General features: G+C 36.7%; 1 protein-coding gene across 1 annotated transcript in view; it reads right to left on the reverse strand.

Annotated features, from left to right (window-relative positions):
* Positions 1 to 13,795, reverse strand: part of RNF145 (ring finger protein 145) — a 61,663-nt gene that overhangs the window by 35,728 nt on the left and 12,140 nt on the right. The window contains exon 3 of the mRNA XM_007119414.4: positions 9,437 to 9,545. Within this exon, the coding sequence (XP_007119476.1) occupies positions 9,437 to 9,545 (109 nt within the window). The remainder of the gene's footprint in view (positions 1 to 9,436; positions 9,546 to 13,795) is intronic.

A 13,795-nucleotide genomic window follows, 5' to 3' on the forward strand; every position in this document is an offset into this window, starting at 1 on the left:
CAAATAAACAACCTAACCTTACAGCTAAAGCAATTAGAGAAAGAAGAACCAAAAAAACCCAAAGTTAGCAGAAGGAAAGAAATCATAAAAACCAGATCAGAAATAAATGAAAAAGAGATGAAGGAAACAATAGCAAAGATCAATAAAACTAAAAGCTGGTTCTTTGAGAAGATAAACAAAATTGAGAAACCAGACTCATCAAGAAAAAAAGGGAAAGACTCAAATCAACAGAATTAGAAATGAAAAAGAAGTAACAACTGACACTACAGAAATACAAAGGATCATGAGAGATTACTACAAGCAACTATATGCCAATAAAATGGACAACCTGCAAGAAATGGACAAATTCTTAGAAAAGCACAACCTTCCGAGACTGAACCAGGAAGAAATAGGAAATATAAACAGAACAATCACAAGCACTGAAAATGTGATTAAAAATCTTCCAACAAACAAAAGCCCAGGACCAGATGGCTTCACAGGCGAATTCTATCAAACATTTAGAGAAGAGCTAACACCTATCCTTCTCAAACTCTTCCAAAAGATAGCAGAGGTAGGAACACTCCCAAACTCATTCTACAAGGCCACCGTCACCCTAATACCAAAACCAGACAAACATGTCACAAAAAAAGAAAACTACAGGCCAATATCAATGATGAACATCGATGCCAAAATCCTCAACAAAATACTAGCAAACAGAATCCAATAGCACATTAAAAGGATCATACACCATGATCAAGTGGGGTTTACCCCAGGAATGCAAGGATTCTTCAATATACACAAATCAATCAATGTAATACACCATATTAACAAATTGAAGGAGAAAAACTATATGATCATCTCAACAGATGCGGAAAAAGCTTTCAAAAAAATTCAACACCAATTTACGACAAAAACTCTCCAGAAAGTAGGCATAGAGAGAACTTACCTCAACATAATAAAGGACATATAAGACAAGCCCACAGCCAACATCGCTCTCAAGGGTGAAAAACTGAAACTGTTTCCACTAAGAGCAGGAACAAGACAAGGTTGCCCACTCTCACCACTATTATTCAACATAATTTTCGAAGTTTTAGCCACAGCAATCAGAGAAGAGACAAAAATAAAAGGAATCCAAATCAGAAAAGAAGTAAAACTGTCACTGTTTGCAGATGACATGATACTATGCATAAAGACTCCTAAATATGCAACCCGAAAACTACTAGAGCTAATCCCTATCAAACTACCAATGGCATTTTTCAGAGAACTAGAGCAAAAAATTTCACAATTTGTATGGAAACACAAAAACCCCGAACAGCCAAAGCAATCTTGAGAAAGAAAAACAGAGCTGGAGGAATCAGGCTCTCTGACTTCAGACTATACTACAAAGCTACAGCAATCAAGACAGTATGGTACTGGCACAGTACCACAGAAATATAGATCAATGGTACAGGATAGAAAGCCCAGAGATAAACCCACACACATATGGTCACCTTATCTTTGATAAAGAAGGCAAGAATATACAATGGAGCAAAGATAGTCTCTTCAATAAGTGGTACTGGGAAAACTGGACACCTATATGTACAAAAATGAAATTAGAAGACCTTCAATAAGTGGTGCTGGGAAAACTGGACAGCTGCATGTAAAAGTATGAAATTAGAACACTCCCTAACACCACACACAAGAATAAACTCAAAATGGGTTAAAGACCTAAATGTAAGGCCAGACACTATCAAACTCTTAGAGGAAAACATAGGCAGAACATTCTATGACATAAATCACAGCAAGATCCTTTTTGACCCACCTCCTAGAGAAATGGAAATAAAACCAAAAATAAACAAATGGGACCTAATGAAACTTTAAAGCTTTTGCACAACAAAGGAAACCATAAACAAGATGAAAAGACAACCCTCAGAATTAGAGAAAATATTTGCAAACAAAGCAACTGACAAAGGGTTAATCTCCAAAATATACAAGCCGCTCATGCAGTCAATATCGACAAAACAAACAACCCCATCCAAAAATGGGCAGAAGACCTAAACAGACATTTCTCCAAAGATATACAGATTGCCATCAAACACATGAAAGGATGCTCAACATCACTAATCATTAGAGAAATGCAAATCAAAACTACAATGAGGTATCACCTCATACCGGTAAGAATGGGCATCATCAAAAAATCTACAAACAATAAACGCTGGAGAGGTTGTGGAGAAAAGGGAACCCTCTTGCACTGTTGGTGGGAATGTAAATTGATACAGCCACTATGGAGAACAGTATGGAGGGTCCTTAAGAAACTGAAAATAGAACTACCATACGACCCAGCAATCCCACTACTGGGCATATACCCTAGAAAACCGTAATTCAAAGAGTCATGTACCACAATGTTCACTGCAGCTCTATTTACAATAGCTAGGACATGGAAGCAATGTAAGTGTCCATCAACAGATGATTGGATAAAGAAGACATGGCACATATATACAATGGAATATTACTCAGCCATAAAATGAAACGAAATTGAGTTATTTGTAGTGAGGTGGATGGACCTAGAATCTGTCATACAGAGTGAAGTAAGTCAGAAAGAGAAAAACAAATACCATATGCTAACGCATATATATGGAATTTCAGAAAGTGCTACTGATCAATCTAATGGCAGGGCAGGAATAAAGACGCAGACGTAGAGAACAGCCTTGAGGGCACTGGGTGGGGGAAGGGGAAGCTGGGTCGAACTGAGAGAGTAGCACTGACATATATACACTACCAAATGTAAAATAGATAGCTAGTGGGAAGCAGAAGCATAGTGCAGGGAGACCAGCTCCGTGCTTTGTGACCACCTACAGGGGTGGGATTGGGAGGGGGGGAGGGAGAACAAGAGGGAGGGGATATGGGGATGTATGTATACATATAGCTGATTCATTTTGTTATACAGCAGAAACTAACACATCATTGTAAAGCAATTATACTCCAATAAAGATGTTAAAAAAAAAAAAAGACAAGAATGCAGGGTTCCACACTGAGTCTTCCTTTCATGAAGGATTTCTCTGTAGCATGCAATGCTCTTTGATAGCATTTTACCGGCAGTAGAACTTCTTTCAAAATTGAAATCAATTCTCTCAAACCCTGTTGCTGCTTTATCAATTATTTATGTAATATATAATATTCTAAATCCTTTGTTGTCATTTCCATACTCTTCACAGCATCTTCACCAGGTGTACATTCCGTCTCAAGAAACCACTTTCTTTGCTCATTCACAGGAAGCAACTTCTCATGTGCTACAGTTTTTGTTGTTAGATTCCAGCAATTCAGTCACATCTTTAGGCTCAACTTCTAAATCTAGTTCTCTTGCTATTTCTACCACAGCTGTAGTGACTTCCTCCACTGAAGACTTAAACCCCTTAAAGTCATCCATGAGTCTGGAATCATCCTCCAAACTCCTGTTAATGTTGATATTTTGACTTCTTCCCATGAAACACAAATGTTCTTACTGGCATGTAGAATGGTGAATTCCTTCCAAAAGGTTTTCAATTTACTTTGCCCAGATCCATCAGAGGAATCACTATCTTCAGCAGCTATAGCCTTATGAAATGTATTTCTTAAATGATAAGTCTTGAAGATCAAAATCAAAATTACTCCTTGATCCATGGGCTGCAGAAAGGATGTTATATCAGCAGGCATGAAAACATTTGATTTTGTTATGTATCTCTGACAGAGCTCTTGGGCAACCAAATGCATTGCCAACGATCAGTAATATTTTGAAAGGAATCTTTTTCTGAGCAGTAGGTCTCAACAGTGGGCTTAAAATATTCAGTAAGCCATGCTGTAAACTGTTATGCTGTCATCCAGGTTTTGTTGTTCCATTTATAGAACACTGGCAGAGTAGATTTTAGCATAATTCTTAAGGGTCCTAGGATTTTCATAATGGTCAATGAGCATCGGCTTCAACTTAAAGTCACCAGCTGCATTAGCCCCTTATAGAGTCAGCCTGTCCCTTGAAGCTTTGAAGCCACTGACCTCTCTAGGTATAAAAGTGCTAGACTGCATCTTCTTCCTTATAAATATAACACTGTTTTGTCTACACTGAAAATCTGTTCTTAAGTATAGCCACCTTCATTAATGATCTTAGCCAGATCTTCTGTATAACTTTTTGTGGCTTCTACATCAGTACTTGCTGCTTAACCTTGTACTTTTATGTGATGAAGATGGTTTCTTTCCTTAAACCTCATGAACCAACTTCTGCTAGCCTCAAACTTTTCTTGGGCAGCTTCCTCACCTCTCTCAGCCTTCATGGAATTGAAGAGAATTAGGGCCTTGCTCTGGATTAGGCTTTGGTTTAAGGGAATGTTGTGGCTGGTTTGATCTTCTCTCCAGACCACTAAAACTTTCTCCATATCAGCAATAAAGCTGTTTAGCTTTCTTATCATTCATGTGTTCACTGAAGTAGCACTTTACTTTCCCTCAAGAACCCTTCCTTTATATTCACAACTGGGCTAAGCGTTCGGCACAAGAGGCCCAGCTTTCAGCCTATCTCAGCTTTCGACATGCCTTCCTCATTAAGTTTAATAATTTCTAGCTTTTGATTTAAAGTGAGAGACATGACGCTTCCTTTCACTTGAACACTTAAGAGACCACTGTAGGGCTATTAATTGGCCTAATTTCAATATTATTGTGTCTCAGGGAATAAGGAGGACCAGGAAGAGGGAGAGAGATGGGGAAATGGCCAGTGAGTGGAGCAGTCAGAACACAGAGCATTTTATTAGTTTGCCATCTTATATGGGTGCAGTTTGTGGTGACCTAAAATAATTACAATAGTAACATCAAAGGTCACTGATCGTAGATCACCATACGAATATAATAATGAAAAAGTTTGAAACACTGCAAGAAATACCAAAATGTGACAGAATCATGAAGTGAGCAAATGCTGCTAGAAAAATGGCACTGATGGACTTGCTTGATGCAGGGTTGCCACAAACCTTCAATTTGTAAAAAAAAAACTGCAGTATCTGCAAATCAAAGCGAACCCCAATAAAACAAGGTATGCCTGTACATGAATCAAAGCAAAGAGAGACCCAGCTTTTCAAGAGTTTATGAAATTTTCAATATAAGGAATTAATACTTGCAAATGTCTTTTTCTACAGCCAATTTTTGAAGTATCAAATTAATTATTTAAATTCTCCAAGTATTGATTTTCCTTCTCAGAACCATACTACACTCTACCTTGATATAACTAGACTGGAGTGAATGCTGGAAAATATTTACAAATCATTTAACTGAGAAGGCACTTGTATCTAGAATATATAAAGAATTCCTACAACTCAATTTTTTTTTTTTTTTTTTTTTTTTGCCTTACGCGGGCCTCTCACCGTTGTGGCCTCTCCCGTTGTGGCCTCTCCCGTTGCGGAGCACAGGCTCTGGACACGCAGGCCCAGCGGCCATGGCTCACGGGCCCAGCCGCTCCGCGGCATGTGGGATCTTCCCGGACCAGGGCATGAACCCGTGTCCCCTGCATCAGCAGGCAGACTCTCAACCACTGCGCCACCAGGGAAGCCCTCAATTTTTTTAAAAAAAACAAATAACCCAATTAAATAATGGGCAAAGGATCTGAATAAACATTTCTCCCAGGAAAACTTACAAATGGTTAAAGAACACATGAAAACATGCTCAACATCATTAGCCATCAGAGAAATGCAAATCAAAAGCTCAGTGAAATATCACTCCACACTTACTATGATGGCTATACTGAAAAAGACAGATATCAACAAGTATTAGCAAGGATGTGGTACTGGAACACTCATACACTGCTGGTGGAAATGTAATAGTGCAGCCACTTTAGAAAAGAGTCTGGTAGTTCCCCAAAAGTTTAAACATAGATACTATATGATCCAGCAATTCCACTCCAAGGTATATGCACCCCCACTCACAAAAAGGACACCTACACAAAACCCACAAATGTTCACAGTGTTATTCGTATCAGCCAAATAGCAGAAACAACTCAAATGTCCATCAATGGATGAATGGATAAACAAAATGTGTTATATTCATACAACAAAATATGATCTGGACAGAAAAATGAAGTATTGATACATGCTACAACATGGATGAACCTTGAAAACATGCTAAGTGAAAGAAGCTAGTCACAAAGGATCACATACTATACAATTCAAGGTATATGAAATGTCCAGAATAAGCCAATCCATAAAGACAGAAAACAGACTGACATGCATAGGGCTAGGGGAAGGGGATTGGTAGGAAATTGGAAGTGACTGCCGATGGATACAGGGTTCCTTTCTGGAGTGATAAAAATGTTCTAAAATTGATTGGGGTGATGATTTACACAGTTCTGTGAACACATTAAAACCACTGAGCTGTACACTTTAAACATGTATGTGAATTATATCTTAATAAAGCTGTTTTTTTTTAAAAAAGATACTTGTTTAGGAAGCTGCCACATGAAATATGAACCTTTATGCTTTTTAAACTAAAAAATTCAGCCTTAATAGTCTATAAATGAGACACCTTCAAGACACAAAATTTATTAAATGTGACATTTTATTAATAATTCAAGGATTAACATATCTTTGCTAATCTTTTTGAGATAGCACCATGTAGTATAAATCATACTAAAAAGAGAAATACTAAAATATGCCATAACTTGAAATTTGTTAGGTTAACATCAAAACTAACTCCATAAGATAGGCGTTGTCTTACTTTACAGTTTCGAAGAATCAACTTGCCAGGGTAACATATTTACTAAGTAGGGAAACTACTTCATATCCTACTGATTCTAAAACTAATTTTCTTTCCACTAACCATGGTATTTCCCTAACAGGACTGAACTAGGAATCTTAAAACCTGGATTCAAATTAAAGTCTGGGATCATGCCTTCTGAGATGTTGGTCAATTTCAGTTTTTTCATCTGTAAATCTCAAAGGATTATAAGGATCAAATTGAAATAAAAAACAAGAAATGTTTTTGCACACTGTAAAACTTTATTACAATTCTTTCTACTGTTTAAAATAAATATAAATTTTCTGATAATGAAAACAAACTAAATATTGGAAAAAACATTCCCATAAACTAAAAGTAAAACGTTGAAATTGGCAAAGAAAAATGGTTAGAAAAAGGCTTTCTTTATCTCTGACACTGTTAGGGTCCCCTTTATCCCTACATAACAGAATTTTGATCTCTCTAGAAAAGCCTGGATGATAATACTGCAGATAAAAATAGAGCTACAAGGTTTTAGCCATCACTAAACCTCATGGAAACCAAAAAACCGTAAGGGGAAAGTGCTGGTTCACTGTTCTTTCACCAGAAATTATAATAACATATTAAAATAACAATTTTAATAGCTCTACCTTCAACTTTCAGATTTCTCTGATTAATCATCAAAATCCTATCAACTCTAAAAAGCTAGCATTATATAGTTATACCATGGAATACGTCGCCATGAAAAAAAATCATTTTTTAAAGACTAACAACACAGGAAAACGCTCACAAAACATCACTGCATAATAAAAGCAAGACATAAGAAAGTTAAAATTCACTGAGCACTTATGATGTGTCAGAAATTGTGCTAAGAGTTTTACATGCTTAATCTTAATGAATCTTTATAATAGCCCCTTAAAATATTATCACCATTTTACAGGTGAAGAAACTGAGATGTACCTTTCTGATAAGTGACACTAAGGTTATAAAGCAGTAAATGAGAAACATGGATTTGAACCTATCCAATCCCCATCCATTCTTCCAAAAGATATGTCATTCTCAGGTGCCCAAACACTCATTTTACACACTAAAGTGGTGACTAAGGAGCCCATACTCTAACAACTGCATTATACTCCATAGATACCATTTTTATTTAAAAATGAATAAATTAAGATAGGTTAGTGTCTTCAGCTTGAGCTGAGATTCAGAAGTGTCTGGGTAAGGCCACAGGAACAGACTGCGTCAGGGTTTGGGGCTGGTGGTCCTGGAATGGGAAGGATATCCTGTTGTCTGAGTCACTGCTGGCCCTTGGACTCCTAGTCTAGGCTCCATGGAGAAAGATGCTGTAGGAAAAGGCTCAAGTTGTTCTCGTGAAGGAGGCTAAGACACAGGGACATGCTTGTGTAACACGAAATTAGAAAAGCCTAGAGTAAAGCAGCTTGATTTGAAACACTGTGACAATTACAAACATGCAGCACTGCTCTTGCAGCTCCATATTTTGCAATTCTGACATCCAAGAACATACCCTGGGCAAGGATAGCAGCAGAAGTTAAAGAGTAAGACGCCACCTTCCAGGTACCATTTTGAGCAGAGGAAATCAACCAGATAGGAACAGAGGAGAGGAATGTGAGAAGACTGAGTTTCTGGGAAATACTTGGGGGACTTCAGGAAATAACTAGATGAAATAAGGAAGATGGAGGTCCTGCTTCAGCAAAAGGGACCAAGAGTCAGTGACTGTTAGTAACTGTCACTCTTTTGTACCCAATGAAGTGGTGAAAAGTAGAAGGTATTAAAAAACTGGAAGGAAATAACAGAATCTTAACAGGTCTATCTCAGGGTGGTATAATTTCAGGTGATTGCTACTGCCTTTAAATTTTCTGTATTTCCCAAAAACTGCCTACAGTGAACAGTATAATTTTATAATCAGGGGGAAAGAGGTTTTTTAAAAGTCAACCATTCAATTCTAGTAATACAAAAATGTTATTTCTAAGATTAAATTTCAAACCTACACCAAAATCTGTGTTTCAAACCTCTAGAAAATTATATCTTGTTATATATGCACAGTAATTGCCACTCTTCTTAGAATTGGGAGTACATTTTGTTACAGTTATACATTTCAATCAAAACAAAAGAAATATTGTACCCACAAAACTTATTCTACCCCATTACATTTACTGTTAACAATATTAACAATTTTAATATTGTTTCAAAGTAAGAAGCTCATATTCATTGGCAGACCAGAGTCTTAAAATTTAGGACCAGCAGACCAAGACAAACAGACAATACTTCTAAACAGGCAGAAGTTCTGAGCTATACAATTAACCTCATGAAATAATTTATATCAATCATCCACTAAATACATGGTTGCACCTTAGGCTGACAACTCATGCATCATAAACCGACTTCCTAAAATGATGACAGTAATGAAGTCCGTAATTGTTAAATAGTTCCTATAGCCTGTCTTTGGATATTCTTTTCTCAGGTAATAAAGAAAAGCTCATGGGTATCTTTGTAAACATACCCTTAAGGTCCATTTCATAGTAAGATTGTTTTTAAAAGCAGAAAAAAATTTTGAGACATAATCCCAGCTATTAATCCTGTATGATAATATTCATTTAGAAAACAAGTATCAAAAAAAAATCTGTTCTGGATACCTACCAAAGCCTCAGCTTTTTAACAGTGTTCATGAAAAGTATTTTATTGGTAAAGGAAAACTTTAAATTCAGTCATACATTTCAAAAATGGCTCACATTCTTACCTGGAGATTTGATGTCCAGCATAGAGGAGCAGGGCAGTCAAAAAATATAGGTAAAGCTGAACCAGATGCTGCCTGGGCAAGGTTAGTAGCACAACACTTAAGATATAACCTGTAGTAGAAGTTAAGAGAGATATAAATAAAATTTGATTCTAATTTAGTCTTCCAGTTAATTACAATAATAAAAAGAGCTTGAAGTAAATTACTTCCCAATTAGGTTTCAACAACTCTGAGGTTTTTTACTTCACTACCAAAGCAAGTTTAGGACAGCAAAATCAGTATGGATTTTTCTATTAAAAATATAAAGCATTTTTCACTTCCTTTGTAGATTTTTCTACTTTATAATCAAATATATCACACAAAGGTACAAGAGGATTACTCCATCATCTACCTTTCCTTGTCTTATTTCTTCTATGCCATTTCTCTCATTCTCTAGTCCAAGAAGAACTAAGGGTCTTACTGTCCCTCTCTATGACTGCGCCTTCTGTGTGACTCAGATTTTATTTTTCCAACTCCGAAGGACCCTCTACCTCCTATATCTTCAATCATTCCCCTGACACCATCCTCACCTCTCTTTTCAAAGGATGTGCAGGGCTCTTCTCCCCAGTCTTAAAGAAAAACTTCTCTCCACACTGTTTTCTCCATTTCCTATTACCTATTTTTCTCATTCCACTGACAAATGTTATAAATTATCTGTACCAAAGCCTCTATTTTCTATTATTCCTTCTTTACCCTTTACAATCTTAGATCCTCTACAAACCCCCTTTTCTTTTCTCTAAAGAAGCTTGAAAGTCAACAACTACCTACTTGACAAATCTAAGACTCAAGTTTAATCCTTGTCCCAGCATCTGAAGCAACTACCCTCAAAACTTATTCTCTGGCTCTGTGATGTGGATTTCCTTTTACCCTCTAAATCCTCCTCTCTACTTTCTTTTCACCCTCTCAAGTGAACATAAAAAATTTAGTTCCTGAACAACTTCTAGTCTCTATATAAAGTATCTAGCTCAAAGAATCTATTTTCTTGTTTCAAATATACCATTCCAGATGACACAACAATAGTTCTGAGAACCCACTACATAAGCAAAAAACCTTAATCATTGCCTATTCTAAGTAGACATCTTGTAGCTCATGATGCCTGAGATATACTCCACTTAAATGTTCTCATATACAATGAGTACAAACTGAGCTCCCATCCTCCTCCCTCAACAAGCTAGCTCACCTCACCCTCTTTCACTCTCCTAAATCCCATTCACTCTGACTCAAATCTGAGTCCCCTGTTATCATCCAGTGCCACTGAGTCTTCCTCAACAGATCTCTTACGTTACCCCTCCTTTCCAGTCCCTATGCCCCACCTTAATCCGCTCTGTAATGTAATAATTTATTGATACTAATTGCTATTTTTCTTTGTCTCTTCTCATCCTTATCTGTCCTGTGCTTTGTTACCAGGGTAATATTCCCAAAACTATCACTTTCATTTAGACAACTCTCTTGCTCTAAAACCTTCAAAAGTTTTGAACCTCTCAGTATAACATTCTATGTCTTGCAAAAATCTGATCCTAGTTTATTTTCCTCTTATGAATAAGTCTTTATTAGGGCACAGATGTCCCTTCTTAGCACCTAATGTCTCACTCATGCTGAATCGATCATGCTTAAAGCTAAAGAAACAGGAGTGGTGCTAGAGACTAAAGACTTCCCACACATCCTAACTTTAAGAACAACCCAGCAGAAGCCAGAGATACATATTTCTATTTGCTTTTCACTTCTTAAAATAATTTCCCCCAAATAATTGTGTTAATCCCTATCTCACAGGACCTTAGAAGTATTTAAAAGGATGTTTATTATATTTAGCATTTTTACTGTTTGTGGCTGAAGGATTTTCTAATCAGTCTACTGCATGAAACGTTTCCTTAAATTCTTGACTTTTAATGAACTATCATTTTCCTTTCCATATATTATCCTTCCCTTCTCCTGCACATCTCATAAAATGAGCTGCCAAATCCTCTAAACTGAACATACTCATTTCATTCATTCATTCTTTCAATTATTCAGTCATTCAACCAACATTATTATGTGTAAAGTATGATCCATATGCATTCCTAGACATGGAAAATCCAAAGGAAAAAAAAAAAGATTCACAGTCTAGTGAAAAAACAGACAAGAACAAAAGTATGATACATTACTGGTGCTCTATTAAACAAAAATTAGAAGGGCTATGGTTAAGTGATTAAGTTTGACCTGGACCTCAAAGAATGAATGGATCTTTACTAGGCTAAGAAAAGGGGGAAACATTCTAAGAAAAAAGAACACAGTAGGTCCAAAAGCCATGAAAGCACGAAGGATATTTTCAGGAGACAGTTAATTCTATAGGCTAGACTAGATTCTGGTGTAAATAGAAAGAGTATTGGGAGGGTACTGGGAGATGATGCTGATAGAACTGGTGGCTAAAGCCTCAGTATAAAGACTTAAATATGATAATAAGGAGCTTTTCACATTTTCACGTTCCAGGGAAAAAATAATTCTGTGATAATAAAATATAACACACAAGAAGATTTTGAGAGATTAAGAATACTTATGCTGATATAAGAGCAATAGGAATAAATCATCCGAACTACAATAAAGAGTTGATCCTTGAACAATGCCGGGGTTAGGAGCACCAACCCCTCCCCCTCCTCTTCAGTAGAAAACCTGAGTGTAACTTTACAGTTGGCCCACCGTATCCGCAGTTCCACATCCACGGATTCAACCAACCATGGATCATATAGTACTGTAGTACGTATCGATTGAAAAAATCCACATAAGTGGACCTGCACAGTTCAAGGGTCAACTGTATACATAATCTAATTATTTGAAAAATACAAAACTACTGCTGATGCAAATATGCACCACTATTCATGCTATAGGATTATCCAAACAGAACACAACAAACTAAATTGATAATGATGAAGCTAACCCAACAGTAATGCATAATTAAAAAGCAAGACTGGCAGTATTTAAAAATGATGACCTGCTTAAAATAACATTGATGAATCTTCCTAACAAAATATAGAAATTTCTGCTATTTAAAGGATTATTTTAGCAGTGGGGGAAAAAATGAGGACATTGAATAAAACAGTAGCTTTGGATATAGAGTTGGCAGGGTCAGCTATGAGATACATATTCAAATAGGTCTTAGTGGTGATCTTCTGGTGAGTGGTTGAGAACAAGGAAGTGAAGATGGTTCTGATGTTTTTAGCTTAGATAACTGAGAGGATGGCTTTGCTATTAAGACAGGAAATAATACAAGAAGGAAGAGGTCTGAGTTGAAGTAAAGATGATGAGTTCAGTAATAAGTTGAGGTGTCTCTAGAATATTTAGGTGGAGATATCTAACGGTAGTTAGAAATTCATTTATTCAGCATCAGGCACTAGCTAAGTACTGGGAATACTGAGATAACAGACACCCCCAATCCTACCTTAAAGGAGTTAACAATCTAGTTAGGAAGACAGATGAGCATATGGACCCTTAGAATGCAGCATAATAAGTGCTATGGTGGAGGTATGAACTGGATACCATGGGATCAAAGAGGAGGAACACTACCATACACTAAGGTGGTCAAAAAAGCTGTGAAAAGTGTAGATAGAGATTTGTAGCCAAAACTGTGTGAAATCACCCAAACAACAGAAGATGAAAATTAAACACAAATTCTGGAATATCAAGACTAAAGAAGTCCAAAGAAAAAAATACAGTAAAAGAGTCAGAAGGAACGGTCAATAAGTTAGAAGAATCCAGAAACATTTTTAAGAAAGAGAAAGTGTTCAACAGCTTCACAAACATGGAAAGGTCTGCAGAATAGGGATATAAATGAAGTCTGAGTTTTACATGTTAGGTCACTAATGATTTTAGTGACCGCAGTTACAACAGAACTAGTCTCATATCCACTCTTTCCTTTGCTACTGCTACCAGGCTAGCTCCGTCTCTCATTACCTCTTGCCTAAAATCCTAATTGGTCTTCTTACCTCTAGTTTCTCCCCTCCCCAACCCATTATCCTATACAACATTGCCTAATCAATTATAAGATGCAGCTCACCTGCTCTAAATTCCTTACTGACCCATCATTAGCTACCAAATTAAGCACAATACCTAACATCTGTATTCAGGGCTTTTCACAAATGGCCCCATTCTTCCTTTTCAATATTATTTCTATTCCCCTTTTTATATCCTATATGTTGCAAAACCGTTCTATAATTAACATTCCACCAATTACATTTGGACAGTCACTTTTCTTTGCTGTTCTCAGACAGAACCAACACTGGAAAGCTTCTAAGTTCAAAGGTACAATTATACTCCATAAGCACAAATATTAACACTGCCCACCTTGATTTT

Source organism: Physeter macrocephalus, chromosome 8 (genome assembly GCF_002837175.3).
Source record: "Physeter macrocephalus isolate SW-GA chromosome 8, ASM283717v5, whole genome shotgun sequence".
Classification (NCBI taxonomy): Eukaryota; Metazoa; Chordata; class Mammalia; order Artiodactyla; family Physeteridae; genus Physeter; species Physeter macrocephalus.